At 46.4% G+C, this 21,992-nt stretch overlaps 1 protein-coding gene across 10 annotated transcripts; it reads right to left on the bottom strand.

The window, feature by feature from the left end:
- Nucleotides 1-1,076: 1,076 nt before the first annotated feature.
- ZNF574 (zinc finger protein 574) lies at nucleotides 1,077-9,598 on the bottom strand. 10 transcript variants are annotated; one of them, XM_035117573.2, is made up of 3 exons: nucleotides 9,457-9,510; nucleotides 8,556-8,668; nucleotides 1,077-4,530 (listed from the first exon to the last, which is right to left on the bottom strand). In XM_035117573.2, exon 3 carries the CDS (start codon nucleotides 4,517-4,519, stop codon nucleotides 1,790-1,792), a length of 2,730 nt encoding a protein of 909 aa, XP_034973464.1. In that variant the 5' UTR covers nucleotides 4,520-4,530; nucleotides 8,556-8,668; nucleotides 9,457-9,510; the 3' UTR covers nucleotides 1,077-1,789. The 10 variants fall into 10 exon arrangements, with proteins under 10 accessions (XP_034973464.1, XP_060131600.1, XP_034973465.1 ...); XM_060275617.1 differs by lacking the exon at nucleotides 9,457-9,510 and adding an exon at nucleotides 9,034-9,384 and having other exon boundaries at nucleotides 1,077-5,050; XM_035117574.2 differs by lacking the exon at nucleotides 9,457-9,510 and adding an exon at nucleotides 8,981-9,384 and having other exon boundaries at nucleotides 1,077-4,527.
- Between the last annotated feature and the right edge of the window lie 12,394 nt (nucleotides 9,599-21,992).

Consider the following 21,992-nt stretch of genomic DNA (forward strand, 5'->3'; position numbering starts at 1 on the left):
AATCATAGAATTGTAGAGTTGGAAAGGAGGACCACATGGGACATCTAGTCCAGCCCCCTGCAATGCAGGAATCTTTTGCCCAGTATGGGACTGGAACCCATGACCCTAAAATTAAGAGTCCCATGCTCTACAGACTCCCACTAACAAAGGGACACATTCCAGAGGGGAAATTCCTCACCAGGCTAGAATTATCCTTAACAGGGAAGTCCTGCCTGGAAAGAAGAAACACTTTGCACTATCCTCTAGACTTGTCATAACTTTTTACTCTGCTACTGCTGCAACTTTTAAATGACAGATAGTCCAAGTAATGCTTTAGATCGAAGGTGGGGAACCTTTGGCTCTCTGCAAGTTGCCGGACTACAACTCCCAGAAGACCCAGCCAGCATGGCCTCTAGGAAATGGCATCCAGCATTATCAGGAAGGCAACAGGTTAGCTATTCCTGCTTTAGTTAATTAGTGGGGGACAACTGTATGTGGTGGCATCACGATTTAATTGCACAGGTTATTTATTTAGTGTATTTCAGTGATCTCATGTTACTACAACAGCAAATGAAAGCAGAAAAGGGTACAGATACTCCTTTCTTTCAACAACGACCAGCAGTTTCTGCTTATTAAATTTTTGTCAAAGCACCTTACAGTGAGGATTACATGAAAACTTTAGGGCTTGGATGCTTTAAAAACCTTATCAGGGGATTAATTGTGTTAAGTTTCAGTCAAACAATTAAATCTGCATAGATTTCCATATAAATAAAGAACACTTTGAAGAAAGGGTTATTTCCCTTTTCAGATAACGAAGTAACATGTTGCAACAGGCACAATATTAGAAACAGCCACTTGGTTAAATTGCTTCAAGATGTTTTATGGGAAGCGATTCATAAATGGAATGAAATAAATTCCCTCCTGTGAGAGAGAGAAAGAGGGAAGAATGCCATTTCTAAGACGGCATTAAGTACTAATATAACAAATAATGAACATTGCAGGTGATTAGAAATTAACCCACTGACAGCCTTACGCTGCACCCAGCTCTACTCAAAACCACCTCCATAATACAAAAGAACACACTTCAAAAAACCATGAGCGCTTTGATTTCTGTTTAATTTTCATACGAAATAACAAAATGCTCCTGCAGCCATGGGGAAGAATCCAGTTAGCAAGAAACCAAATAAAAGCAGCTGTCAGGGGTCACAAGGGGAGTATGTGTGGGTGATAGGGGAGCAACAGCAAACAGGGAGAGCAACTCCCACAGCGAAGAGGGAAACCCAGTCAAGAGGTATTTACAATTCAGACTGAACCCCAGCAGGGAAGCTATTCCCTGGAGCACTCTATGAAACAAACAAAACCATTTAGCATTCAAAGGGCTCAGCCATGGGGGGGGGGGGAGGCTGTGGTTGGGCATTCTCATGTCTGGGGAGTTGCATGTGTCATTAAAAAAAATAAAAGCCACGCTCCACACAACTGAGTGGGAAAGAACCCAACCCCAAAGGAAATGGGAGGGTTAGAGCCCACGGTGGCATTGAGTGCCCAAGCCAACCACGATGCTGCCCTGGTGTTTGTGCAGACGGGGAGGAAATGGGAGCCCAGTTCACCATCTGAACCGGGGAAGTCAAGATGATGTAGCCACGTTGCAGAAATGGCCAAATTCTGGACAGCAGAGGGAGCATGGATAAAAAGCTAGGGAGCAGAAGTTGTTGCAGCAACACTAGAGCCCCAGCAAGGGGGAGCCGGAGAGCAGCAGTTCCCGGTCCACAGAGCGTGGCCAGCTGCATCTCCTTGCTCCCCCCAGCCCAACTCAAACTCCCCCTATCTGGACATTCTCCACCTGGATGTTCTCAAAGTGAACCCCGGCATCCGTAGGGTAGATTTCAATGGTCTCCACCACGGGGATGGTCTCCATAATGGTAACAGTGTTGCCATAGACCTGATCGCTAGGCGTGGACGAGGCTGACGGCGTTGCGGCTGCAGCAGCAGCCGCGGCCGCAGCAGCAGCAACAGCCTCTGCCATGGCCTCTTGCTCGTTCTGCAGCCGCTGCTGCTGATGCATCTTGCGGTGCTTCCAGAGGTTGGAGAAGGAGCGGTAAGCCTTGTTGCAAGCGTCGCAGTGGTATGGGCGTTCCCCAGTGTGGATGCGCTTGTGCTCAGCCAGCCGTACAGCGATGGTGAAGGCCTTCCCGCACTCATCGCATTTGAAGGGCTTCTCGCCGGTATGCAGCCGCCGGTGATCTTTGAGGTGTGTAGACTGCCGGAAGGCCTTGCCGCAATCTGGGCATGGGTAGGGGCGCTCGCCCGTGTGGATGCGGCGGTGGACCTGCAGCGATGTCTCGGTGCTGAACAGTTTCTTGCAGTCGCTGCACTCGAAAACCTTGGGGCCGGTGGGGCGGCGCGGCCGGGGCGGGGGCGGCTCCAAAGCGGGGGGCACTTCCTCCACCCCTTCGGGAACTTGGATGTCCCCGTGCAGCCGCTCGTGGGCTCTCAGCTGCGCCGTCGAGCCAACCTTCTTGCCGCAGACAGAGCACTCAAAGTGGCGGCTCATCTTGCCGCACTTGTGCTCCTTCAGCTGCTCGGCTGTGACAAAGGCGGCGCCGCAGCCAGACGTGCAGCGGTGGGGCTGCTGTCCCGTGTGACTCAGCTGGTGGACCTCCAGCAGCCGGCGGAGCAGGAAGGAGCGGCCACAAGTCTGGCACTTGTAGGGGTACTCGCCTGTGTGGTGGTAGCGGTGCATGAGCAGGCGGTAGGGCCGGTGGAAGACGCTGTTGCACTCCTGGCACTTGTAGGGGTAGTGGCGCTTGTGCACCAGGAGGTGCTGCTGCAAGGTGGACGACTGCGTGAAGCACTTCTGGCAGATCTCACAGCGGTACGGGCGCTCACCGGTGTGCGTCAGGCGGTGGCGCTGCAGGTTGGCCTGCGAGTTGAAGCTCTTGCCGCACTCCTTGCAGTGGTACGGCCTCTCGCCGGTGTGCGTCAGGAGGTGGTTGCGCATGTGCGACTTCTTCTTGAACATCTTGCCGCAAGTCAGACACTTGTGGCGGCGCTCCATGTTGTGGACAAAGCGCTGGTGGCGCAGCAGCAGCGTCAACTTGGGGAAGGTCTTGTTGCAAAGCAGGCAATGGAACTCTGAGGGCTTTTGCTCCTGTGCGTTGCTTTCGACTGGGGCAGAGGTCTTGTCCAACGAGCAGATAATAGCCAGTGGAAACACCTCTTGTTGTTGCTCCTGTTGCTGTTGTTGTTGCTGCTGCTGCTGAGGAGGCGCTGGTTGTGGAGGTGGTGGCGGGGGCTGCTCTGGTTGCTCCAAGGCTTCAGGTGACTCCTCCTCAGGAGGCTGTTCCTCAGGAGGAGATGCAGGCAACTCGTGGGTCTGCGCTGAATTGGCACTGTGGGAACGTCGGTGGTAAAGGAACTTGGTCATGTTGATGAAGGTCTTCCCGCAAGCGCAGCGGTAGAGGGGGTTGGAGGAGTGCGTGCGCCGGTGGGACAAGAGCACCGCCTCCGTGCCAAAGCCCAGGCCGCAGTCCATGCACAGAAAGCGCGACTCACCGCTGTGCTCCTCCCGGTGCTTCTCAAGGGCAGCTGGGGATGGCAGCACCTTGCTGCAGAGCGGGCATTTGAAGGCGCCCTGCCGGTGGCTCTTCATGTGAAGCTGGAGCTTGTGGGCTGAAGGAAAGGGCTGGTCACACTCTGCACACATGTGCTCCTCGACGGCCTGCTTCGCTTTCCGGGGAAGCTGCTCCACAGGGTTGTTTTTTAGCTCATAGCTGTGATCAGTGGCCGTGACACTGGTGGGGGCTGGCGGCGGCACGGCCCCATTGTGCACAGCCACTAAACTTGGAGGTGGTGGCGGCAGCGGTGGCGCCTTCGGTTCCGTGGGGCAGGATGCAGGCAGCTCCCTCGTTCGTGTCCCTGGGGAGGCTTGGATCACTTGGTGTGTGGTCTGATGCTCCAGCAAGTCTGCTGTCGACTGAAACAGTTGGAGACACTCGCCACATTCATACAGCAGCAGTTGCAGAGTGTCTACCCCGCCTGGCGGCTTGCGGTACGAGTGCTCCAGGTTGACCAGTGCCCGGCTCTGAGGAGGGGGAGCTGGTGGCTCGGGTGGCTTCCGGTGGGTCTGCCGGTGAGCAAGCCACACATCCTGGCTGGTGAACAGGGCCTTGCATTCTGTGCACTCATAATGGATCTGGCTGGAGCTCAGCAGTTTCACCAAGGGTTCCGGCTCCTGGATCACCATCTTGAGGTGCATCTCCTGGTGTTCCAGCAACTGACTCGGAGACAGGAGGATTTGTCCGCACTCCAGACATTGGTACTGGCTTTCCTGCACAGTCACAGTCTGGTAGAGGCCGGCCTCGCCACCTGCCACCAGCCCAGCTTCTGCCAGCCCCACCACTTGATACTGCTGCTCTTGGGAGCACAGGTGGCTCTGCTGATGTACCAGGGCTTCCTCCAAGGAGTTGAACTGCTGGCTGCACTCCGAGCAGACAAAGCGATGCTCCACATACAGCAGTGTCTCCTCGGCTGACTCTGCCATCGTGACACCTGCTGGGGTGTATAAGAAAGAGAAAGGAAAAATTAGGGAGCCCGGTGCTCTAGATTAGGGTTGCAACTTTGGGGCGATTAATCTGGATCGCTGACTGAAAAATACTTTGATCAGTGTCTGCAAATTAAAAACAACAAAACAGAATGCTGATTCTGAGATGCTGTTTACTGTGACATGTTAATAAATAATAATAATAGTAGTAGTAGTAGTAGTAATATTCCTTATCCACCCTTCACCATAAGGTTCCAGGACAGGTTACAATATAAAAATACAAAATTAAAATCAGATAAAGTATGCAGAAATCTAAATACAAAGAAAAATGCTATTTATTGATCATTCAACCAATTAATCAAATGACAACCCTGGTATAAAATACATCCTATGATGAAACAGGTAAGATACAGGTCTTTCAGAGGTTCCCACAGCAAGGAGCAGGAATTGCAAGAACTAAATGCATAAGCGCCACAGCCCAATAGAGGCTTACCTAGAAGGATGCCCCACTGAGTTCAACGACACTTACTCCTAGATAGAGTGTATAAGATTGCAGCATCAATCAGTACATCAGTCAACTACTGCTTTTTTAGGCAATTTAGTCAGCTGAGGGCAAAAACCTTAATTAGTGGGGCTGAGAGTTATGTAGACTTGAGTTACTTTGCAAGGCTACTTAGGTTTTCATGCATTACTGCAACAGGGAATCGAAAAGCAAAACATTAAAGACCCTCTTCCCTTGTAACCATTAAGTTATTTCACAAAAACACCTATACTGAAGTTGTGGCAGTAAATCACACAGGGATTTACGCAATTTAGTCCAGTATTGTCTACTCTCTGGCAGTGGTTTTCCAGGACCTCAGGCAGGGGTCACTGTCACCATCTGCTACCTGAACCTTTTAACTGGAGATGCCAGGTTTTGAGCCGATGACCTTCTGTGTGCTATGCACGTGCTCTACCACTGAGCTATAGCCCTTCTGCTGTACAATGGCCAGATACTATGGACAGATTTCAAAGTGGCTTAAACATGTAGCATAAACACATGTTTACATCTTCTTTGGTGTGGTTTTGCAACAAATATTCTCAGTTCTTTCAGTACAAAGCAGTAGTAGAGGCACTCCTCTTTGTCATGCCACCTGTGTCCTGATTTCAGTGCTGTTTTGTTAGCACACAGTATCATTGTTTCTTTTTGCCCAATTCTAGAGTCCAAAAGCAGTGAGCGGACTGATTTGGCAGAGCAATCCCAACTATAGAGAACTGGTGAAACTTATGCTGGCACATGTTACCCCATTTCCAACCTCCACTCAGGAGCCTCTGACAAGGGGAGGGAGGAGACTAAGTGCTAACTAAGCCAGAAGCTGGCTGGGGGCCTAGGTTTTGAGGATTGGGACCTAGGACACACAACCAAGCTGAATGGGGTTTGAAACAGGTGTAAGTCTCTCCTTCTTTCACTCCACCCGCTTCTTCAAAACACCCCTTTTGGGGGACTACGCTGGTGTAAATTCTGCCAGTTGAGCTGGGGATGAAAGACTTGCACTGTTAGATCTTTGTCTCAGTCCGGATGAGGGACTTAAGCCGGTATAGCCCAGCTGAACCAGAAAAGTCCAAGATCTGCCAAATCCAAACTCATATCGGCAGTTCTGGGGTTTGGATTGCACTGTAAATCACAGTTTTGTGATTCCATGATTTTAAATTGCCAAGGAGAAGGCTGAATATAAACAATTGATTCAAATCAAGTTTAAGAGCAGGATCCAAACAATCACTATGGCTTCTGCATGGGAAGATAGGTGGATTGGAAACCGGTTTAAAAAAAGAAGTCAGCAATAGGATTGTTTTCAAAACAGATGGAAACAAGTATGGAGGTATCCCACGAGCTTCTGTAGATAGCAGCTATTTAACTATTTCATTAGACACCTGGAGCTGGGGTAAACAACGAGGCAGCTAAGTTTGAGGACAGAATTGGGCATCTGACTGGTCAGAAAGGATCAACTCAATTTTGGACAAATGTCAAAAAATGATTAACTATTTGTAAAATAGTAGGCTTATTTAAACAAGAAATATTTTTGATCACCAATAGGCTTGATACTATTTACAAAAAAACAAAGAACCATGTAATGACCAAATTAACTAAAGTCAAACTCCTGTGTTAGCAACACCCAAGTGATCACCCCAGGGCGCAAGACTATGTATGGAGCTCCTGGGCTGCCCAGATGGCAAGACTCCCCTCAGTCTCACTGATGTGGTCCAAAGGAAAGCAGAGCAATACATTTGTCACCAGCTTGGCTGCAGGAGTTGTTAGGAGGCAGCCTACAAGGTACCATTCAACTGCCTTGAGGACTCCAGTCCAGATTTGTGTAGGGTTTACTCCTTAGCCTCCTCTTTTCCCAAAGATAGCCCTAAAAGCAGCAGATGTTTAGGATCAGAGTTTTCATTCTCCTAGATGGGCTACCTTCCCAGGTTGATGATCCCCATCTGTCCCTCACTTCCCTCTACAGCATCTGCAGAAACCACCTTGACTGTTGGACTCACTATTGATCTTGTCTGCTCAATCTGTGGGAGCCTTTCTTTGCATGCAGGGGAAGTCGCCATCTCACAGAGTGTTTGAGATCCATTTGCCACCCTCACCTGGTTTAGCTGGCCCATTGAAGCCATTTCCTGAGGTGTGGCTGCTGTCACATGCTGACAGCTTCTAGGAGCCACAGGAGCACAACCTGTCCCCCCACCCACCACCAGAGGTACTACCCTTCCCCTAACACCCCTATGTTAAGTAATGTTTTTCTAAGTGTGAATATTTAGTAAGCAGACTTTTAAAATAATTTATCCTGAAACACCAGGGTCAGTCAATAGTTACAATTAAAATCAAGAAATAAAAGTAAAGGTAATTATTAAAACATACACACTCACAACTCAATTGTGCTAATTATGTCAATTTTCAATCATTTAGGAAGAGCTTTGCTAGGTCTAACCAAAGGCCTGTATCCCCATGGTGGCTCATCTATGTCAACTGACGATATTGATTAGGATTATAGCCCATTAGCCACCCAAAGATCTCAAGCTTGCTTATAATGCATTTAAAGAGCAATGAAACATTTAATTGGAATATTATTAGTCTGCCATAGGGCAGGGCTTCCCCTGCCAGGTTGTCGCGGCTGCTGGTGTTTCTTGGCAGCAGATGTAAGAGGCACTGACGTGCAAATGTCCTCCAGTGTACAGCAGCCTTCCCTAGTTCTCAGTGGTTCCAACTGCCACATTGCAGCTGAATTTCTGGTGCACTGCATGTTTCAGAGAAAATAACCAGTCAATGGATCTGTATGCAAACACTATTTGAGGAGGACACTACATTATTAAGGATGGGGATCCAAAAGGATCTCTCCCTACTGGATGAACAGGCAACAAAGACAATCAATATTTGATTTAAGTGCAAAATGCACGGGGGAGGGGGGAAGCATAGCTTTGAATACTGTGGATATTTCAAAAGTAGTTGTGATCTAGCATGGGAGTTACTTCAGAGAAAATAAGTCAACAATATTACTAGAACGGTCCATATAATCTGCAGATTTTTAAGCAGTTCTTTAGATCCCAGTCAGGAATGTGCAACACATTCCAGAAGCAAGGCTATTACTAGTCTCAATCATGTTTTTCCATGAGATGGAACATAAATGTCTGTCTAGCGTACTGGCAGCATAATAAATATTCATCATTTTTCTGTGACCTATTTCCACTTCATAAATCTTGACCTGAGAACAGATTAACATAAACATGTCTTTAACATAGAAAATGAGGTTTTATCTCAATGTGTTTGATAAACGACCACTAGTCCAGTTTTATAATAATATTGTATAATATATACATTTTATCTGCATTTAATTACTGTAAGTTGCCATATTAAACAATTTTATTTCAAATGGGGGGAAGATTCTTTAAAAAACACCAATTTAAATTAATCTTTGAAAAAATGAAAACCTGGTTTTTACTCCACCAGCTGTTTCTGAGGCTTGAGCTGTATTTCACCTGGCTTCAGGGTGCATCTCCCACATACCTTCAAGGTCTAAAGCCACAGACCAGCCCCAGAAGGGCTTTTGGCTCTAGAAAGACATCCAATCTTCCCTGCTCCAGCACACACCAAGACTGAGAAAGTCGGTCCTCTGAAAACTTGAGTTCAAAAGAAGACTGTAAATAAGTAGACAGCAAGCAAAGGTGCAGATCAGCCCCTCACCCCCCACTGCAAGGCTGAACAGACCCCTCAATGATTTGACATTCAACCCATCATGAGGGGACTGCACCCTTCCCACAGGTGGTTGTTATTGTTTTGTTTACACAGGAGAGGATCAGAGCCTCTAGTTCATACTTTCTTCCAATCCTGCCCTTGAAAGCAGCTCTCACGCCTTTTCTCTCCACCTCACTTCTGAAAAGAGGACCACCACCCACCCCGCCCCCCATCAGCAACAAAGAGCCTTATGATACCTTGGCAAGACTAGCGCATTAACCGCAGCACGATTTCACGGGCCACAACCTACTTCCTCAGGTAGTTCTCCGGGTCTCCCTGTGCATCTGGGACTCCCCTTCGCCCATCCTTCTCTGCACATGGGCGTCTGCCCCGCTTCTCCTCCGCCCCAGCCCCCTTCACCGAGGTCTGATTTCCCAGTCTGTACATGGGGGCTCCCATTCCCCACCACCACCACCACCATTTTCATGGTGGGTGGGGGGGTCAAATGCACCAGGCACCCGCCCTCTTTGCATGGGGCGTGCTGGGCTCCCCTCCCCCACCCTTGCGGGAGGGGCCGCCTCTCCCCCCCCCCACAGCCCTGCAAAGTGGGGGGCGGTGGCTCCGCTCTGGGATTCCTTACCTTCCCCCACCCCACCCCACCCCACCCCCCGTCCCGCCTTGGGCTCCCCCCTGCACTAGGGGCGCTCTCCCCGAGTCCCCCTCCTCCCCTCACCTTTTCCTCCCTTCTGTCCCCCACAGCCCAGCCTTCTCTCTCACCCTCCTCCCGGAACAAACAGCCTGCCGATTGGATCGCGGCGGACGGCCAATCGGGAGACGGCTTGCTCAAGCGCGCGCCTAATCGGGGCCGTCGTTTCTACCCGACGCGCGAGCCCTTGCCCGAACCCGTCGGGATCCGTATAGGGCGATCTGACACTGACGTCATCCGGAGGCCGAAGGGAGGCTGCGCCTGTCGCGTCGAGGAAGTGGGCGGGGCTGGAAGGGAAAGCGAGGGAACCCGCTGGCCGGGGAAAGAGAGAATGGGGGGAAATGGCAGTTGGGTTGTACCAAAAAAGCGGCGGGGGGGGGGTGTCTGAGACGACCCGAAACGTCTAAACGGCGATTTAAGTGATTACAGGGAGAAGTAAACCGATATTTATGAACGTAGAAGCATTTGGTTTGCTTTTTTATGACGTTTATATATTGCCTTTTTTTGCCAAGGCACCCTTTCTCCTAGCTTCTGCTCCCCTAACCAGGGAACATGGACCCTTCTCAAGCTGCCTCTAGGAAAAGCTCTGTTCAAACCGTTGATGGTTCTCTCGGGAGCCGAGAGTCACGTGCTTCCTGGCTTGGGTTTCCTGCGCAGTACTTGTAAAGCGCCCTCTCAAGGGCGGAGAAACCTGTGGTCGCCAGATTGAGGTCCCTGCGTTGCTGGACTACAACTCCCATGAGCCATTGGGCTAGTGCTTGCATGGCCTGATGGGAGTTGGAGTCCTTCAATGCACGCAGGTGGTCCGCAAGTCCACCTGTGAATAACGCTGGGTATTCTCAGTTGCTTGGATTCGTGAAGCACAGTTCCATGCTTGCCAGTGCCGGATTTACGTATAAGCTGAACAAGTTATAGCTTAGGGCCCCACTCTCTTGGGGGGGCCCCCAAAAATTTAAAGAAAAAACACATTTGTACATTTCCAAAATATAAGTTAAAAAAACAAATAAAATAAAACCTACCTACAGCAACAGTGTTTTGTGTTACGTAGGCTCCTGTGATATAACTAATGAGCCCCGCCTGCTCCCTAAAATATCACTGGTTTTCTCTTTTCTATATATAGGGTGCCTATATTCTGCATGGACTGGTTGCATGGGAACATGTGCAAATGGCTTTAGAAACCTATTAGGTCCATCAATTACCATACATACAGCATATATTCAACACGAAAAAACAGTGACAATTTGTTGTTGACAAAGGACAGCTGGACATATAAAGGGCCCCATTACCTTCAGTAGCTTAGGGTCTCATCAAACCTAAATCCAGACCTGATGCTTCCTGTCGCCCAACCACCCTGCGTGCGGGCTCTCAAGGGTCATCTAGTCCAACCCCTGTAATGAAGCCACACTAACAGGTTACATTGCATTTGCAATGCAGGACCCCCACCCCCAAAGAATTCTGGGGGTTGGAGTTTGTTAAAGTTGCTGGGAGTTGTAGCTTTGAGGGGGGAGGGAGAACTACAGTTCCCAAGAGTGTTTGGGGAAAGTCATGCCTGTTCAGGGATATGACTTGTTAGTGTTAGATTATTCATGTGCACTCAGATTTATTCTGCATCTTGACTGCTTCCACTGCTGGTTTGGGAAGCGGTGTGCATCTATATAGAAAGGACAAATCATTGGATGCCAATATCCAAATTTCGGTCAAGTACCTCTTTGGTGAGAGAACCCCAGCAGAATCATAGAATTGTAGGGTTGTAAGTGATCCCAGGGGTCATCCAGTCCAACCCCCTGCAATGCAGAAATCTTTTTGCCTATGGTGTGGCTTGAACCCACCACCCTGAGATTATGAGTCTCATGCTCTACTGATTGAGCTATTGAGCTATGCTAAAGGCACAAAATATGCAGCAAAGTAAAGTGTGCAAACATAAGCTGTTTGACTTTTAAAGTACGTCTTTTCAAGCGAGTTCCAAAATTTCCCTCTTTCCCCTGCATAGGAAAAAGCCATATTTGACAAGTTAAAAATTTGTTTGTTTACTTACAAACTCTTCAAAGGTCTGGTTCATGCTCTTTTCCATATATCAATAAGAAAAACTGGCAGCAAAACCTAGCTTAATTACTAAGTGGTAAAAGTTCTTAGACTATTGGTATAGGAACTCAAGAGTGGCTGGTGAAAGCCATGTGGTTGAGCTGGAGGACACTGAGCTTCTCAGATAAACAGGGAGTGAACAAAGGCTTGATTACCTATTTCCTCTCAAGGTAAAGGGAAGTGACATAGCTAAGCTTGGCAGGACAGCATGTTGGTTATATGAGGCTGGGCTGTGTTTTAAGCTGGTAATGTGAGCACAGCCTTTTGTGTCTTCAGCTGTTTCTCCCTCTTGGAAACTCAAATCACCACTCAACTGCTGGGCAAGTCACTGTCTTGTTCGACTGACAAACAGAATTGTCAAGAGGCTTCAGCGTACAGCTGTGAGAATTAAACAAAGCAGGCCAGTTCCAGATTGAATTAAACACATTTTACTAGTTAAATGTTTGCATGCTTCAAAGCTATTTATTCTTAAAATGGTACTTAAACTGGCAAAAAGTCTACATAGCATTGTTCTATAATTTTGTTTCTCCTGGTATTTGAAATGCATCAGGTATTGATAAAAATGCAGGAGTCTGCTGGTGTAAAGTACAACTTACTGTAATTCATTTGAATAGCACTAGACTGCAGAAAACATAGACCAACTAACATTCAAACTGTTGAAAGGGTGACAGCAAGCATTGATTGTGTGGTTCGTCACATACATAAGCACATTTACAGTGGTACCTCGGTTTAAGTACACAATTGGTTCTGGAAGTCTGTACTTAACCTGAAGCAAACTTTCCCATTGAAAGTAATGGAAAGTGGATTAATCCGTTCCAGACGGGTCCGCGGAGTACTTAAACTGATAGTACTCAAACCGAGGCGTACTTAAACCGAGGTATGACTGTATAAAAGCTGTTGCTTTCCCCAAAGAACCCTAGCCATTATAGTTTAGCCCAGGCTTCCTCAAATTCGGCCCTCCAGATGTTTTGGCCTACAACTCCCATGATCCCTAGCTAGCAGGACCAGTGGTCAGGGATGATGGGATTTGTAGTCTCAAACTTCTGGAGGGCCGGAGTTTGAGGAAGCCTGGTTTAGCCCCTGCAGAGCTACAGTTCCAATCACGTTTAGCAAACTACAGTTTCCAGAATTCTTTGGGAGAAGCCATGTATGGTGTGGCTGTTTCTTTCTGCCTGCTTTCCCAAGTGTAAAGAAAGAATACAGGGCCTGCTGTTGAAAAATAAAACCTCGCTGGTCCCAAAGTGTAGCGTTTCCATGGCAAGGAAGCTGTCAAATCAGTGGGACCAGCCCAATACATCTGCTACCTTAGATGAAGGACACAATAGCACCCTCTATTTGTCTGCAGAAGCCAACTAGACCAGCTGAATCTTACTTCAAACTAGTGATGGGGACATTATCCTCCACCCACCTGAGAACAACAGGTCAGTTTAGGAGAAATAGGCCAAATGCACAACACACACAGCTCTGTTCAACCCCTACTGTTGGAGACAGTATGTCTCTAAACCCCAGTTGCTGGGAATCATAAGTGAGGAGAATTCTGTTGTACACAGGTCCTGCTTAGAACAGGATCTGGATGCTGGAATAGGCAGGCCCTCAGGGCCGGCCCTAAGGCAAGGCTGGGTGGCGCAATGCGCCAGGCCGCCAGGGTGCGCCGTGCTGCGCCCGCCAGACAGCCCGGCCGCCCTCCCGCTCGCCCTGCTCCTTGCCTCCCTCCCTCCCGCCGCGGGTTCGAGTCCCAGCCTCAGCCTGGTGGGTCAGGTCGGGGGCATGAGGAGGACAAGAGGCCAGGTGCTGCGCAGCACCGCCCCCCCCAGCAGAGGCCTCCGCGCAGGAGGAGGCGGAGGCGGCGCCGGCACCCCGGAGGACGACCAGGCAGCCCGGCCCACCCACTGCGGAGCCCCTGAGCCCGGCCCACCCTCAGCGCCCAGCTCGCCCATGCCATGTCCCTCCTCTGCGTCCGTGGTGAGTTGGGGAGGCGGCAGCGGAGGGACCTTTGCGCCACAGCGCTCAATGTGGTTAAGACGGGCCTGCAGGCCCTTGACCCTTGGCCTGTTCCAGAAAACTACTCTTATCTTCTCCAGCACCTAAGTGTTCTTCCCTGCCCTTCACAACCTGCCACCTGAGGCAGCAGTCTCAATCTACCTAATATTAGGGCCGGCCCTGCAAGTTATTTAAGCCTCAGCTGTAGCCAAGTCTACCAGATTAAGTGAGTGAGTTTTGTCTGCTGGTAATAGAATGGGTGTAACCCTTGAATTCTTATCATTTCCTCAGATCTCAAAATACTGTGTGTGATTTTGCTGGTGGATCACAGGAACGAGAGGTAGTTACTACAATAAGTCTCGCTCAAGTTACCTAGCCAGCCTGGTATTTTTGCCTGTTGTGAAACCAGATGCCGCCTTTCAAAAGCTCTCATGTTCCTGCCTCAAATGGCACTTTCTGCAACAGCAATGCAGTTTTGCTCTCTTGCCCCAAGCAAGGACAGCATGCCCTCCAGAATGCTGTTTCAGGAATTCATGCAACAAGGCCATTTCTGAGATGAGATCACCATTTTGAGATCAAATAGTGACCGGATCGGGAGCTCCATCCAAATCCATCTGTCCCAGTGGGTGTGGGGCTGTGGCTGTTGTAAAACCCAAAATACTGGAAATAAAATTCTCCGCTCCGATCACTTCAGTCATGGAGAACTTTGAAAAACTTCAGTCTATGAAGGGAACCCAAGTTTCTTGGGGGATTCAAGAGGCCACAAATATATTGTAAATCAACCAGAACTCAAGTGATCTGAAGACTACGGTGTTGGCTTAAGGATTGAATAGGAATGATTCTGAAAGGCATCTGCTACGCATACGATATGGAGAATCTAGCCTTGGTTGACTAGCATGGAGAAACTCCTGCAGAAGTCCTGGAACTTGAGGGGCTTCCGCCTTCTATGGGGAAAAGGCTAAAATTGATAATAAAGAAGGGAACCAGGAGCAGCCACAGAAATAGCCATTAGAAAACATTAACAAAATGTTGTTTGGAAGCAACGGCATGCCACTGAGAACTGCTGTATTTAGCAGACCCTCCAAGTGTCCCCATTTTCCAGGGACAGCCCCAGATTTACAGAAGCCGTCCCTTATTTTAATCAGAGAAATGGTGGAGGGTATGGAGTTTCCCTGGAGGCAAATAACACTGAAAAAAGCACCAGCACCCAATCCAGCTCCAGGTGGAAGTGAATCAGCAACCTGATTGGCCTGCAGGAGCAGCCAATCGGGCTGCTGGCAGAAGTGAACCTGCAACCTGATTGGCCTGCAGGAGCAGCCGATCAGGCTGCTGGTAGAAGTGAATACGCAACCTGATTGGCCTACAGGTGCAGCCCTGAAGTAGCCAATCACACAAGGCCCATTGTGTAATTAATGTATATAAGCAGAAGTTTTGGGGAAAGAGCCATTCTTCTCCTTTTGCTACTACAAGCTGAATAAAGAGCATGAAATGCACTCTTGACTCCGAGTATATTTCAACTATATTCTGCTATGTTTCCAGAAGTGGCATTTACGTCATGCGAAAGCTCAGCTTTAATGCAGAAATTAGCAGTTAGGGAAAAGTCTGGAAAAAGGAATGAGCTGGCACATGAATGAAGTCTTATGTTTGCAACCTCTTTGTAGGTTCTGCCCTTTTTACCGCTTCCTGAACAACATAGCAGAAGGGTTAATGATGAACTGCACCCTAATTAGTCACCTTTTGTTCTCCCTATGCGGGAGGGCAGGTTCAATTACTGGTTTACATTACTTTCGCTTCTTTCTTTCATTGTGAAAAACTGCTATTTTGCTATAGAATAAGCAAAAGGGCAGGGAAAGGAAAGGAAACCTATATTTAATTCATTTTCCTTTCCCCTTAAAAAAACAACACTATGCCAGGAGTTGACTTTACAAGTCTCTAATCTTCAGAGGCATACTGAATAGAACCTGCAAGGAAAACACTTTTAATTAAAGTCACAGTATTTCTTAGAAGCCTTAATGGCACCTGCCTGTCCCCTGGAAAGGCTGGCACTGTAACAGCAGGGTTTTTTTGGGGGGGGGGTGTCCACCAGAAAGCGAGTCTAAACATAAACGTGGAAGAAAGTGCAGAGAACAGTCGAATGTCATCCAGATTCTCCATAGCAAAGTGTGTGACCAGATCTGTCAAGTCTAGATAAAGCTAGTTTTAGACCCAGTGATATGTCTGCTGATTTATATTAAAGACAGTGAAAAACAAATACAAATACAGTTACAAGAAAGGAGATTCCGACAGAACATCAGGAAGAACTTTCTGGCGGCAACAGCTGTTTGACAGTGGAACGGTCTCCCTCGGGAGGTGGTGGACTCTCCTTCCTTGGAGGTTTTTAAGCAGAGGTTGGATGGCCATCTGTCATGTATGATTTAGCTGAGATTCTAGCATTGCAGGACATTGGACTGGATGACCCCCAGGGTCCCTTCCAACTCTCCAATTTTATGATTCTGAAAACTCTCATTGTGACAAGTGTTTTATATGCAAAAACGTGGAAAAATCCTCAAAAAGGGACCTATTGCAAAAATATTTAAATGATTAAATTGACAGCTATGCTGAAGGACACTATATATTTTTTATTTAAAAAAAAAACAGCAGCCCACATCCTTGCAGAACTGGATTGCTGCAATTTAACAAAGTAGATGAAAGTTATATTTTGAAGAACAAAGGTATAATCTATATCCCTATGAAGTATATTAATTTTATGTTGTAAGTCTTTATAGGTGGCATAAAAAATGATGACAATACATAAGGTAGAAACTAGGTTTTTAATTAACATGTGACTTGTGTATTTTGTATCTGTTTACCCCAAGTCAATCGCTCAGATCACCTTGGGGAACATCAGAAGCATGATTTAGGTCAAGAACAAGTCATGGCTTCAGTTTTGTGGGTCCAGTTCTTTAGAACTCCATCCCATTAGAAGTCACAAATGCTTATCTGATGTTTTACAATTATTTCATGTTCTTGGTAAAATTTCAGAGATTTTAAATTTCTGAGGTTTTATATATATATTGAGGTTAAATTTATGTTTGTAATTTTGCATATTGTATATTGATATTGCAGGAAGCCACTCTAAGATCTAAATCATGAAAAGTGGGATATGGTTTTAAAATATGTTGCAATAATTTACAAATAAATCATGTGAGGGATAGTAGCATGGTGGTTCTGAGAGATAAAATTTACATTGAAACAACTGCTGTGCTTCAAGGGTCACCTCTAAATCTCCAGCCTTTGAAAACATGGACATCCCAATGTAACTTAGAAAATCCAGAATCTCGTGTGGCACTTAGAAAGGAGATGGCCAGCCTCCTAGGGTCTCCTCTGTTCTTATGCAAGGGGTGGAAGTATATCTTGCCACAACATCCAAACACCTCGCAGAGAGTCAAGCTGTAGAATCATAGAGTTGTAGAGTTGGAAGGAATCCCAAGGGTCCTCTAGTCCAAACCCCTGTCAATAATAAATTGACGCCATCTAACATTAGCAGATTCACAATAATTGAGTGCAATCGCTGAGACATTGTCACTGCATCACATTTGAAATCAAAGATTGAAACATGGAGCTTCTCTTTTTTCTTACAACTTGAAAAAATAAGGTTTATTTTCCATACAAATGGAACTGGGAGGAACCTTTAAAAAAAAAAAAAAAACCCCACATCTCGATTTAAATTTGGTTGGGTCACCAGCAAGGGGCTGGATAAAACTGCTTCAGGAACAGCGCTGGCTGGCAATCAGTTATCAGATGTTTTAATCTGCACATTCCTTTTATACTGCAAAGCAAGTAGCATGTTGTATGTCAGCAGACAATTTGGAACCCCATCCCCCACCCCACCAGGTACCGCATACTCAGGGCTCCATGCTGTTTTTCTCCCTTGTTCCCCAGGATCAAAGCAGCTTTCTTTCCTTCCCAACTGCGGACAAGGAAGAAAAGCAGCCTGAGGAGTCATTTCCTGTCTGGAAAGACTTGGCCTAGTAGTGGGAGATCAATCCTTGCTTGGAAACAAGAGGCAAAGTAAAGGATGCTTTCTGACGGGCGTGTATATGAAGCGGCTGTTGGAGCCTGTGGTCGATACAGACAAGACCTTCCCCTTTGATAAGGTAACCAGCACTTTGTAACAGTAAGCGCTGAGCCATTTCAAAGCCAGAATTAATGACCAGCACACAGTTGCAGCATGAGAATCTGATTGGAAGTGCTTGGAGATTCCTTACCGTTCCTCATTACTCAGATGAAGATTTTGCCCCCACCACACCCCAAATTTGCTCCCACAGAAGCAAGAGAGGCTCCAATTCATCATATTCCCCACAGGACTCTCAACGCCATTCAGCCACCATGACAGACTTCCAATTCCTTTTCAACTCATCTTTGGTTGCAAGATTTTTATTTTGTTTTTGTTTTTTTAATTAAAAAAAAAGACAGGGAAAAAAAACACAAACCACGACAGAACCAAATAAAATAATAAAAAAATCACTCAGAATATTTGTTACATTATCATCATCATCATCATCATTATTAATTTTTTTTCAAGTCACTTCTAAGCCCCACAGTTACAAATAAATTAACAAGACAGGATCAGACCCCGGAAGATTTAAAAATTAAAATAAAAATAAAAATTGAATACTAGGAACTAACTACCTTTGGCAAAGTTATCACACGATTTTTCCACTGCTCCCGGGTTGGCTACAGCAACAGGCCAGTCTTGTTGGGGTGGTGGTGGTAAGGGAGTTGGGGGCTGGAGCAGCATCCCTCATGCAAAGGTCAGCCCATTTGACCCACTCTTCCAGGGCTATCAAAATGTGACAGACACCCTCCCTGGTGTAGAAGCGCCTCATGAGGTTCCCTTCTCTCGTGACCCAGATACAGGCCACCAAGGACCTAACAAGCACCCAGGAGAAGAAGTCAGGAGGACAGGAATGGAGAGATGCTCCATGGAGCCTTCAGTGGGATCTACGGTCAAGAATTTGTGTTGGATGTCAGACAGCGCCCGAGTGGAGCAGGTTCTGGCACCATAGCTGTCCTGCAATTAACCCTGGTGGAAAAGCGCCCGTTATATTAGGGCAGAACCCGCTTTATGTAAACAAGGCCCACTGAGATTCATCTAGGCCCACCCCCCCCCCAATGATTCCGACACCTCTTTTACCCAAGTGGTCGAGTCTCCTCTTCCAACACAGTGGGAAAAGAGTCTCCGTAGGACACCAGTTTGAAGGGAATAGATCACCTTTTCGGGGCCTGGGCCGCCCTCCTGATTTCCCTCCTGGGGGTGAGAGAGGATGCTGCACCTGATCCCCACCGCCCCAAACAGACCCGTCCGGCACACACCCTTAATAAAGCTTTTCTATTTGGTTTATCATTAAAGTATATGAGGTATATGGCGGGCTATCTCCAAAGAGCCTTATGGTGGGTGTCTTGGCACTATGAGGGGAGGGAGGGGGTCTAGCCTGAACCCCTCCCTTGTGCCCCCCAACCCTGGGTCGGGCACCGGCACGGAGGCGTGTGAGCAAATATTTGGTTTTACAGCTGTACTTTAAAGCTTGTTTCCTTCCTCTTTCTAAAACTCCTAGGAGCGCGGGAGGTTGGCGGAACAGAGAGATGTGGCGGCTTTTCATAAAGGGCAGCCTGGCATCTCACACCTGTTTTCTCTTACCAGCCATTATGGGGAAGTATGTGGACTAGAGGGGCAAAGATGGCTACGGACACGGCGAACCATCCTGCCCCACAAGACCAGTGGCCAAATCTGGAATGAGTACCAGGTCGTTCTGCTCTGGACCAACCAACAGCAACATTTCCCTCCCCGAGCCAGCGATAGCTCTGCATCTAGTCCTTGTTTACAGTCTCCAATTTGGGGGTGAGGGAAGAAATGGGGGGTACCCCTCTGGCTTGAGTCCGCAGTTGCAAAATTCACAACCTCCCATATATCCGACTCCTAAAACTGGAGAGAGCCGGTCGTTTTTTTAAAAAAAGAGTTGAAAGTTATTTGAGACAGGCAACACCACCCACTCATTTCTCTTGCCCTGCTATTGCCGCTGGTCAAACAGCTGCCTGGTTTTTGAAGGCAGGGGAAAACCACCATCAACTCTCTGAAAAAGGAAACGCCTCTCTCCAGGTTCTAAGCAACCTTTCCAACTTTCCATCACCCTTTGCTTGCCCTATATATCTTGGCTGTTTCCCCTCCATGCCATTCACCCACCGCTCAGCTCCGCACATGGAGATAGGGTCATTTTTGGTCTAGAATCAATTTTTTTTAAAAAAACACGTTTTGGTTTTTGTTTCTTTTTTTGTTGATTTTTTGTTTAGTTTTTTTCCCTTTTTTATCTTTTTTTGTTGCAAACCTTTAGCGTTTGTTTGTTTTTTGTCTTTTTTTAATACAGTAAGAAGCGATAAAGCGGAACATAGAATTTTCTCTATAAAAAAAAAATAGAAGATACCCCCCAAAAGAATTTTTTTCCCAAAAAAGAAAGAAAAAGAAAGAAAAAGAAAGAGTAACAAATATCACTAAAACAGTTACATTCCACCTAGTAACACGTTCAGTAGCACATGAGAGAGAGAGAGAGAGATTGGACTCCCTAAATGTTTTTCCTTCTTTTTTCCCCAGATGTCCACCATAATAGCATGATTGGAATCTTAAAAGAGACAGATAAATACTTGACGCTTCTCTCTCACTCACGCACATAATGGGATGAAAAACTTTTTTTTCAAGTCTTTGAAAACTAGGTGTTTCCTGTTTTTTGTTTGTTTGTTTCATTTTTGGAAAGTTTCACAGTATTTTTTTCTTTTGTTATCTCAAACCCACCTGAACGCTATAACACAGCAAAAGCAGGAGATAAAATGAGGTCGAGGGTTTTTTTTCCCTTTAAGAAAGGTTTCAAAGTTCTTTTTTTGTTTGTTTGCTTGTTTATCTTTTTTTTCCACACTGTCCTTTTGTTTGGTTTTTTGTTTTCTACCAGATCGCAGTATGCCATGGCTAACTTCCTTCTCTGCAACAGCAAGACTTTGGTTCGCAGGAGTTGAAAGTAAAATATGAACATTCAAAGAGCCCCCAAAACATTGACTAAAAAAAAACACCCCTCAAATACATTTAGAAATAAAAACCCAAACCAACCAGTTTTTTAAAAAATAAAATAAAGGAAACCAACAAAAAATGTACAAAAGAAAAGTTTAAAAACAAAAAAATAAAAAGAGCGTTTTGAGAAGCCATTTTTAAAGCTTTCTAGACTTCTGGGAGGAAGTTTCAGGATCCTCTGATCTCACCCTCCCAACTTCCATTGATTTGGTTCGTTTTACTTTTATTTATTTTGTCTCTTTGCCACTTATAAAATCTTGGCTTCTCAACGCAACTTTCCATGAGGTATTTTTTTTTCAGGACAGAGAAAGACGGTTGAGCCATTTGTCTAACCAGAGAAAGTAAAGATTTCCCATTTATTCCCACGTATTTTTTTCATCCTTTCTTCTTCAATTAAAAGTTTTTGGTGTGGTGGGTTTTTTTGTTGTTGTAAGCTTCCTTTGTTCACTTGGTTGGTTCTTTTTGGTTAAAAGTTTTGTCTCTCGCCTCCGAGTCTCTGTGAGCCACATAAAAGGGGGGATTTTTATCCCTCTTCTGTGGTTTTATTTTTAATCCCCAGTGGTCTTCATCTTGTTGTTTTCTGTAGTGATGTCTATCAATTTTTGGTTTTTTTCTGGAAAATGTAAAGAATGCTGAAATTCCCGTTTTTTTGTTTTGTTTTGGTTTTTGTCAGGCACTGGAATATGAGTATTATTTTTTTCAGAACACAGATATAAAAATAAAAAGAATAAGAATAAAAATTACACATCCCGTTTTCAGAAAAATAACCCCTGATACTAACCCCAAGGCAAAAATCAATTTAGAAAAGAAAAGCTACAGAAAAATTGAACACTGGTGAAAGAAAGAAAAAGCTGATAAAACAAAATGTACACGTTTAGTGCTGCCCATCCTGAAACAGTTGAAGGCTGAGACTTTCAATAAGGCTTCTTGTCTTGCAAAGACATGAGTATTTACATTTTGTACCCTGTGAGTAACCCAGGTGTTACTAATAAGCCTACTCCTGAATGGATGCAATTTATTCCGTCAAAGTGGGGTAACGGAGAGGGCAATGCCTAGGCTCCTCCATCTGCATTCAATACACTAGATCAGGATGGGGAAACTGTGTCCTTCCAAATGTTCCTGGACTCCAGCTCCCATCAGCCCCAGCAAGCATGGCCGATGCTCAGGGATGAAGGAAGATGTAGTACAGCAACCTCTGAAGGGGCACAGAGTTCTCACCCAGGCACTAGATCCTCTGGCCTTATGATGAATCAAAATCAGAGATAAGGAACTAGACAGGCAGCAGTTTCCCCACCACCAGCTCTCCTTTCAAGCCAGAAATGGCTATATATATGTAGGAATGCATTGGCAAGCAAGCTGGTCAAAGGATGCTGTGGTCTAGATGGGTTTTTTTTGGGGGGGGGGG

The sequence above is a fragment of the Zootoca vivipara genome, chromosome 6 (assembly GCF_963506605.1).
Source record: "Zootoca vivipara chromosome 6, rZooViv1.1, whole genome shotgun sequence".
Lineage (NCBI taxonomy): Eukaryota > Metazoa > Chordata > Lepidosauria > Squamata > Lacertidae > Zootoca > Zootoca vivipara.